General features: G+C 38.0%; 1 protein-coding gene across 1 annotated transcript in view; it reads left to right on the top strand.

Moving 5' to 3' along the window:
* The first annotated feature begins 761 nt into the window (after positions 1-761).
* The window catches only part of RGS22 (regulator of G protein signaling 22), a 65,470-nt gene continuing 56,463 nt past the window's right edge, over positions 762-9,768 (top strand). Inside the window, exons 1-3 of the mRNA XM_052704443.1 lie at positions 762-819; positions 1,444-1,472; positions 4,065-4,127. Of these exons, the coding sequence (XP_052560403.1) occupies positions 762-819; positions 1,444-1,472; positions 4,065-4,127 (150 nt within the window). The remainder of the gene's footprint in view (positions 820-1,443; positions 1,473-4,064; positions 4,128-9,768) is intronic.

The raw sequence follows: 9,768 nt of genomic DNA, 5'->3' as shown, positions 1-9,768 counted from the left end.
TACTCCTTGAGCTCACTACTAGGGAGTAGGCTCTTTTCTGCTTTTCAACATCTTAACTGAGCAAAAATGTAGCTGCCTTTGGGTTTCTGCTAAGGTGGGACCATGGGAGCAGTGGGGAAGGCTGTTTCCAAGGCTGCAGCTGAAGAACCCAGCACATCACAATGAGATGCATCTCAGGAACAACCCAGGTTTCACTTCAGCCTGAGGAATGCCAAGCTCCTCTCTTTTTTCTTATGTGGGTGAAGTGGGAGCTCTCTGCCACAGATGCAACTTCTTTTGTTACCTGTGATCAAGCCTCACAGTCTGCCTAAGGATATAGACTTGATGCATTTCGTCATTAGTTGTACAGTTTGAGATTTTCTTTAGAGGTAAATCACACCTGGCTGAAGGGTTCTGCTAATACATGAGAAGGCTGAATACCATTTTGAACTAAGAACTGCTTACGCTGCTTGAGAAAAGTGTTTAATCTCTTTCTTCAAATAGCCTCAAATTCCTACATCACAGACACCTCTTTTGTGGCTGTACAAGTCAATATACCCGTTATGTGAGCCTGCTTCAGGGAGCTCCACATCAGCAGTAGCAGTTCATGCACCAGCTCAATTCATCACGTGTTGTTTGTAGTGTCATAGCAACCCAGGCCTGCTGAGAGAGAGGCAGCAGAGACCAGGAGTCTGCAGCCAGGCCCAGGAGTTCTGCAGCCTCCATTTCTGGTCTGCAGGGGAGGATTTCACCTTTGTAAATGAGGTTGCCATTCTGCAGGGATGTATGACGGCCCTTTGGTGCGTAGCTCCAGCATGCAGTCAAAGAAGCTTACAACTGGTATGTAATGCTTTCTGAGCAGGGTAATGGGCTGGATCCATGTCCCACAGGGAGTCTGGCTCTCATGTGACTGCCTCAGGTGCAGAGGCACTGAAACAAAGGAGAAAGATTTTCGCTGTTAAGTTAAGCTTGACTAGTAAAACTCATCAGTCTGAAGAGAGAGCTGGGATCCCTTAAGAGACATCAGAAAAGATTTTTGAGATTTTTCAGTCTGAGAACACCCTAAATTTTTTTTTCCCATAATTTTGTCTTATGATTTACACTATTTGCTGCTCAAGACGCCCAGAGCCTCATGCAAGTCTGTATTTCATTAAAATCAGCAAAATTCTACTAATCAATTTTGCAGAGAAAAGCAGACAAACAGATAACAGATGTATGAGAAATAATTACATTAACTGATAACTTTCATTGTATTTTAATAATTCTTGCAATGCTTGATGGTTTTGTGCATCAGTCAACACTACTGCATTTTAGCATTTATTTTATTTCCTCAGGTTACATTATTTCACTTCAGAATATCTAGAAAGATTGTCTTGCCTCAGTACTTGCTTCTGTTCAGTGCAGTTAAACAACCTTGATAGTACTGTTTGTTACAATATGCAATATCTCATTTTTGTTTTTCAGAGCCTCCATGTATAACAGAAGAAGTGTTTGTAAGTATGTTTTATAAGGCTTGATCATTCATTTTGTCACGCAACTGTAGAGCAAAAAAAAGAAGAAAAGTTTTTGGAAACTGCTTTCTGATTTCTCACTTCTTGTCTCTTCTTAGTATGGAGTGATATTTATAATTTTCCCAGACAAGGAAAAATCACAGAATACTTAGTTTGAAAATAATTTGGAAAAAAACAGCAACAAGGAAAGGGAGAAACAAGAAAGTGTGGAGAATAAAGATGAAAATAGAAACAAAAATGAAATAGGATGAAACAAACAAACAATTGATGGGAAGGTTCTACACCTCAGTTTAATCCATTTTCTCTTTCTTTTACCTTTCCTGTCCTTTTCTCATAGTTTATTGTAGGATCTCCCTTGTGTTTTTCTTCCCATTTGAAAGGTAGATGCGCTTGACTTATAGTTCATGAGAAATGAAAACGTGTATCTCAAAGCTTAGTTAACATTTATCACTTCTTCACTGTGGATGCCTCTGTAACTGCATAAGTGTATTTCAAAGTACCACTTCATTGCTATTCGTTTTGGTAGACTCCAGATACTAATAAGATCAGAATCAATCTGAATTCATGCAGAGAAAAACTATATACACATGGAACAGATATTTAGCATATATAAATATGTACACGAGGGTGCATACATGTATATAAAAAACATTTCTTAACTGCATATTTACATCACATTAAACCTTGGTTCCGAAAGATACTTCACATGACCATCCATTTTAGACTCCAGGTAAACTTACACAAGGACACAAAGCTGCCAGAGTTCTATGCAGGATCAGGGTTTATATTGGCTTTAAATTTTGATATTTAAAGACACAGTTTATTATAAATATTTCAAGTGTGGAGAGGTATTTGTGATGCAATGTGAAAGACAAAATTATAAAAAGTTTTACCACTTTTACCCCTGTTCGGCTTCCCCTCTGTTTTCAACCAAAATCTCTGTGTTTCTGTGCTTTTTTCATGATGGCAATAAGAGAGAGGGCTAGTTAGGTTTGTTTCTATGAAATATCTAGGAAGTAGATGCACACCTTTGCAAAAATGGTTTTAAAATTCCTTTCGATGTTAGAAGACTGATGGAAAGCAGGCCCACGTTTGTGCACCAACTGCACAAACACAAAGTGGTCAACCATATCATCATAATTGCAGTCATGGAACAATATTGAACACACTTAGTCCTCCAGTTACAATTAATAAAACAGTATCTTCTAGCAATAACTTTGACGGTACAGCAGGAAAGATGGAGTGGGTGGAAATTCAACAAAATGTTTCCTGACACCAAAAGTCAAAGTTATAGCACTGTACATATGATCCTATAGCCTATAATATTCAAATATGAAAGTGCAATTATCTTTTTAGAGGAAAATAAGGCTGACCACCAAAAATATATATATATACCTGAGGAAAGCATATTGTGTTTGTAGATAGAGGCAGTTAAGTAGCAACGCTTTCATTAGTAAGATCATAAACATTTTATTGATTAGTAATTCAATGTGTTTTTATTTCTTGCTGTTATATGGGACTACAGAGAATTATACTCCTGGCAAATAAAAAACATATGTTACCTGCATATTCTTTACCAGCTTGTACTGTTAATACATGATTTGTTTTGAATGTTTTATTTTGAAGCCCTTTGAAACAGTGAGCTGTTTACAAAGTGTATTATCATATCTAGAAATTCTCAGGCTCATCTTTATCAGTTTGACATCTAGTTGTGCATTCCCAAACCAACGGCAGACTGCAGGGTGTTTCTAATGATTTTCTTTGTTAGTTCATTGCTGAGTTGAGATTTCTGGATCTGATTGACTGCCTAGTGGCATTTGTATTGCATTGGTTACGTAGTTGGTAAAATCTCCAGTATAATTGTACCCTACCATATCTAGGCCATGGTCTACAACTGCACTGGACCATGGGCTTGTGATCCAAAATCAAGTTTTTCTGTAAGGCAGAAAGCCTTGCTTCCAGTGTTGTCTTCTACCATTTAAATTCAAGAAAGGAAACAAAAATCTGCAGATGCAGCCTCGATTTTGATGAAGTCAGTAGGAAGCTTCCCAGTTCTATCAGATTGCAATTACGGCAGATATTGCTTGCTTGGTGAGCCAAATTATAGATCAGTAAACTCCCTCTTATTCCCTAAAGCATCTCTGAGCAGCAGTGTGGGAGTGGAAGCAGGTTCTGCTGAGCGTTTGTACTCCCCTCATTCCCCGACGGGAGAGAGAAAGGTATAAAGTGAAGCATTTTTAGACCATTAGCTTATACACATTGTTTCAAAAGTAAACATGCAGATGTCCAGCATTCAGGAGCTTCTGGGTTCATGAAGGCTTTATCTGTGAATTTCTTGGCAAGGCGTTTCCTTTCACGTGTTTTTTAAATTGTTGAGGACCTCAGTGGTGTGCAATGCCAATCTAATAATGATGCAATGATTGTGTTCTCGAAAGTGAGAAATGACATTTTACAAAAGTTTACATGTCATGTCTCGTGGGAAAAAAAAACAACACTGTTTGAGGTAACAGTGTATTCAAAACATGTTAGCACAGATTATTATAAGCCTTGTTTTCTGGTTTTGTGTCTCTGCAGGAAGACTACTTAGCCACAGATGCTATGCTTGTGGACTACTTTAATGAATTTTTGAGTCTCCCGGTAAGCACCTTACAAAAATCCCTTGCAAAATACAAGAAACATCTTACTAATAATAAGTTAATCCAGTTTAGAACATTTTGTCACTGGAGAGCTAAGTGGCTTTCACAATATGTCTATAGCCTAATAGTAGCAGTTCTTACTATTCAACTTTACTGTCAGTGTCAGGGAAAATCACACAGCATCTGGACCTCTGGGGATGAATTTTCTCTTGCAAATATCTGTATTTAACCCACAGTGCACCAAAATATTATGGATATGAAATGAAAAAGACATGTAAATTCTCATGTAATAAATATGAAGAGTCCACTTTTATTACAGTATCATAACCAATAAAATCAGTGTTTGTTCTTTTAAGTTCTTCCAGCAATGTACTCAGTGATTAATAAATATTTTAGCTCAAGAACCTACTCCATGTTTCTTCATGACTGTGAAAGTCTCAAAATTGGTGCTCTACTTTTCTCCTCACACCTGCAGCTAAAAGGACACAGCTTTATGTTCTATTCTTTGTGCAGATCCAGCTGCAGTTAGACTGGCCACCCAGTGCCCTACACATAACCAGTATACCTATATTTAACCCTATACTCTGCTCCTTTTCCCCATCAGCTACCCTGTTTCCCCATGCTCTCGTATTAATCACATGTACTCCTCCCACAACATGGCAATTTCACTCAGTGTTGTCTTAGCACTCTTGGATCCCCATTCCCTGTTTCTGCACATTTTCTTACTCTGTTTCTGTTTTCTTACTCCTTTGTATGGAACAGCCCTTTTGCAGTTTCACTCATAGTTTCCCTGGATCCTCCCAGCCAACTTACCCCAGAATTGCCCCACAGCCAAATGTGCTGCACTACAATCATATACTGATTTCTGCAACTTGCTTCATAGAAAATGCTACCAGCATTAGGATATTTCTTGGATGCCTCTGTCATTTTTTTATATGAAAATAGAATCTGGAAGCATTAAATAACTCTATCAGAATGTGGGCTTTGTACACAACGTCGATGCTGATTTCTCTCAGATCTCAGCCTTTATAATTTTCCACCTCATTGCAAGATTCTTGAAACCAAATTTTAAAAAGCGATAAAGACACAGATAGAAGAAAATGTGTGGTGAGAGGGTTCATTTTTTTCTTCTTCTTTCGTTTTTTTTTTTTTTTTCTGCAGCTGCTATAGGGTAATTGCATACATCCAAGCCTAACTGCATAGCCTTTAAACTCCTTCCATGTGCCAGGTTTTTCTTAGCACAGGAACACCATCCTCCATGTGTTTCACTGTTCATTTGGAAACTATGCTTCAGGTTTTCCCCAAATCACAGAAAATCTCAAGTGGGAAAGAAGTTCAGTCCGCTTTGTCTCTGGGTGTCCTTGGATATGTACAGGTTTCAGGACATCTATTAGAAGCCAACATTCTCTTCGGCCTCACAGGGCTCCTCAACCCGGAGTCCTGGCTCTGCTCAGCAGCTCTGAAATGTAGCAGTTGCCCCAGCCCTTCCAAATGCTCTGAAGCCCACAGCAAAGAGTTCACAGACGGTCCTGAGTAAACACTGCTTTATGCTGGTAATCTTGGTAGATTTCTGAAATGACACATGGTCTCTATTTATTTGTTGACATATGTTCATGAAAACAGAGGATGCATTAGCTGTGTTTATTTGTAATGTTCTCATAATTGGTTTTATTTTCTCTTTGATCTTTTCTTGAGGATTTACCCTCCACAGGATTAAGTTCCAGTAATACCTTGGGTTCTGTGGTTCGAATATTTTGTACTCTGAATTTCCCTCCACTCCTCAGAACACTTTGACAAAAATTCCATTGCTTTATTCTTGTTGTGCTTATCCGTTGTTGCCTAGAAACAGTATTACCCAGGTGTGTTAGTTGTCAGGCAACAAGTTAAACTGGAAATGTTGTGTGACCTGATACAAGAAATCAGTGGTAGTATATGCTTATTTTAAGGGACTGTCTCTATATTGATTTATAAAGCAACTCTGGTGTATGGAAAATTGTATCACTGGGAACTTGCTATAGCAAGACTTTTGTTATTCATTCATTCATTTATTTATTTATTGCTTTGCTTTACGAAATATCCTTTAAGAAATAATAAAGTTATGATAATATTTGGTACAATTTGACATGAATGCTGGTGTACCCCAAAGATCTGCATGCTGTAAAGAAAGACAAATCATGAGGAAAACAATTCAGAAAGATAAAACAAAAATCCCATGAGGGCTCTTGCTATCAGTACACGAGTGATATACAGCCACAGAAATCAGTCCTGTGACATACAAACGAGCTACACCTTTTGTAGTAAATAATCAGAAATGAAAAATTTATGAGAAGAACTGGTATATGTACATTTCCATTTGGAGCTGTCAGCAGACCCTAGAATTCAAACCTTTCATTTTTTAAAAAAACATCAGAGAATATGCTTATCAAGGAATGAAAATATTTGTCAGAAGTCTCCATCCAACTCCATGTTGGAGGCCTCATTAATATCAACTTGCTTCTCTCAAGCCCAACAGGAGCTACCTGGTTAATGAAGGGAAAACAATTAAAGTATAAGGAATAAAGTACAGGCCTGTTGCTCTTTCTGAAAATTGGCCTGGAAAATCTGATACTGTCAAGAATAACATCAGGCTGGACCTATGAGTAGCTGATGACAGAAAGGGCAGAAGGAAATCCACACTACTGCATGTTTCAAGCCCCTCTCTGTTTTGAAGATGGCTGTGAATCATTCTGTGAGGCTACAATGCATGCTCATCAATTTCCTGTTGTGTTTTCCACGTCTGTGGAGGGAGGCTGCTGGTGCTGTTAAAACCTCCCTTAAAAAGTTTTAAAATCATTTAAGCCTCACATGCATGTTATGTTGAGTCTTATCCAGGACTAAACCATCTTTCACATTCAAGAAAGCAAAATAATCTAACTTCTTTTCCTACTGAAAGTGGCTTTACCCATAATTTTCCTTTCTTCTCCCTTAGATGATGCTGTGTGATTGTAACTTGCCTCATACTCACCAGCAGAAGGGAAACCCTGGGCTCACTCAAATCAGTGGGAGATGTAGCACTGACCATATGACCACATGCAATCTGAATTTTCCAGGCACTTCCTAGAGCTGCTCAAATTCTTTTCTGGTCTGGATTCTCACTGACTTTTATTTATGATACATATATAGCCGTCTTAAAGATGTTTTGGCAAAACTCCTGGATGAGATTTCAGTTCATTCCCACCATTTCAGGGCCTTAACCTAGGAGGAAGCCAAGCTGTGGTCATCCTGTTTCTCTTGGGATCAAACTACATTACTTGGGGTGGGATATGGTGAGCATATTTACACATTTGTTAGCTGTATCTGAAGTATATCTGAAAAGTGTAAAGGCAGAGAACAGCAAGATTTATACGTCTGATATCCTGGCAACACAGTGATGGATGCTGTTTTGGTTTTGTTTTGGGAGGACTGAGGGAAATTTCCCTTCCCTTCAGTTAAGTGTATAAATTTAGGTTTCAGAATTATATATTCTATTTATTCTTCAGCTGAAACCATATTCAATGCACAAATGACAGCTAGGAAATTTCCATCAAAAACATACAGGCAATTGTTTATGTTTTTTAAGTATTGCTGTACCACAATGTGAAAACAGTTTTTGTTGTTCACTTGAAGGTTTTTATTTGAAGCTGAAATAACTGCACTGAGTAATCTCAGTCATACTGGAGCCAAAGGGAAAATTGCCCATGGATTATAGTTAGTAAAGTCTGTAGACTTACTTGTCGGTATTCTCAAATCCTTGTTGATCCTATTTATTGTTCCAAATTGATAATGTATGAATCCCAAGTTTCAAGGCTCCTGCCAAAACTAATTTTTTTCTTTTCTTAAAACATCTTGCAGTATAATTTGGCTAGGGAGCTTTTCCTCTTTATCTTGAAAGGATCAAAAACTGGCCCAAATTGAAAAAAGACCGCAGGGAAGAATGCATTGATACTTCTTGTCTTTGGTTATTGTATTTTTCTTGTCTCTAAATTGCCAAATTTGGGGTAACTGCGGCATTTTTTAGTGTATTAGATTGGCACAAGTAACTTTCCCCCCCTTTCTTTCATAGTGTAGGCTACCATCCAGTCCTTAACACAACATAGTCATCTTCACAGAAGAGATTTCTTATTGCAGTGACCTAGAGTACTGGTGATGCTGTAAACTTTTCCCATTATTGTCCTGTGAAACACTGTATTTTATGGCACTTGGCTTCTGTGGGAAAGGTTTTAGGCTCGCTATTTTTTTTTTCTCTCTCTCTGTGTATGTGTGTGTGTGGCTTGTAATGTGTGGGAATGGTTAAAGAGTGTGTTTTGTTCTAAAGCTTTTCACATACTGAGAGGATTGACTGATTCTCTCTGTCCGGTACTGTAACTGGGAAAATGTTTCCTACAAAATATCAGATTAATTTTTTTTTTTGTAGTTGTTCCTGTTTGATTTTATGATAACATTATCATTTTTATTTTTCTTGTGGGCATGAATTAAGAAGGTCATGACTTACCTCTTCTTTCATTATGCCAATACAAGCTTTCTAGTTTATCATTCTAGTTTTCTCAAGTGAGCTGGTCCAATACTCTTCCTCAGAAAGGCTTTAAAAGTTCTAAAATGCTTTCATCTGATGCTTTGATGAGACGTTCTGTGTATCTGGAAGAATTTGGGAGTTGCACAGAATTGTAGATCTCTTCATGCTGGAAGAGGCCTCATGGAGGTCTGTAGCCTTGCCTCCTGCTCAAAGCAGGTTTATCACTTTAGTGCTCAGACCAGGTTGCACATCACTTTCTTCATTTGGATTTAGGAACCTCCAGTAATAGATTCCATAGTCTCTTTGGAAAGTCTGTTCCCACTAAAATTATCCTACTGATATATATACTTTTTCTTATGTCCAGTAGAAACCTCCCCTGTTTCAGTGTATAAGCACCAACTCTTGTCTTCTCACAATGAACCTCCATGAAAAGCCTGGCTGTGACAGTAATCTTGTAAATACTGTCAGACTGCTGTTAGGTCCCCACAGTGCTGTCTCTTCATCTAAACAAGCCATGTTCCCTCCCTCTCTCCTCACAAGGCTGGTGCTCCAGCTTGTCAGTCTTCTGCTGGGCTTACTGAAATTTATGAACGCTCCTCTTGTACTGGGGAACCAAAACTGGATACAGTATTTCAGATATGGTCATACTAGTGACAGGTAATGGGGAATAATTGCCCCTGGGGACAGCTAACTTATACCTTGGTCCAAACCTCAATGTTTTGGACCAGAACCATCTGTTTCGGTTAAGTACGTGATATATGAAGTCTTAATACTTTTAACCTGTCACTATGTGTTCTTTTGTTCCATTACTACGTGTCTTATAAATGATTTCTAGTTGGACACCCGAAACAGCAATACCCTTTACATTTTAAAACTTGTCACTGGCATCTGTTTCACTACATTAAAGTTCCATATGTTTTCCATTCAGTTAATTAAAATGTGTGCTGACAAACCTAGATCTATACAAAGTTACAAGAGATATAATAAAAGTAGATATGTGTGATAAACTATGGCATCTTTGCTTCGTTTTCAATTTGAATAACATGTAACTAAAATACTCTGTTCCTATCTAGTCGCATAATCCTAGATTATGGAATTTGCATTTTGTTTT

Source organism: Tympanuchus pallidicinctus, unplaced genomic scaffold (assembly GCF_026119805.1).
Source record: "Tympanuchus pallidicinctus isolate F22 unplaced genomic scaffold, pur_lepc_1.0 scaffold5, whole genome shotgun sequence".
Lineage (NCBI taxonomy): Eukaryota > Metazoa > Chordata > Aves > Galliformes > Phasianidae > Tympanuchus > Tympanuchus pallidicinctus.
This window is presented reverse-complemented; position numbering and strand designations above follow the sequence as displayed.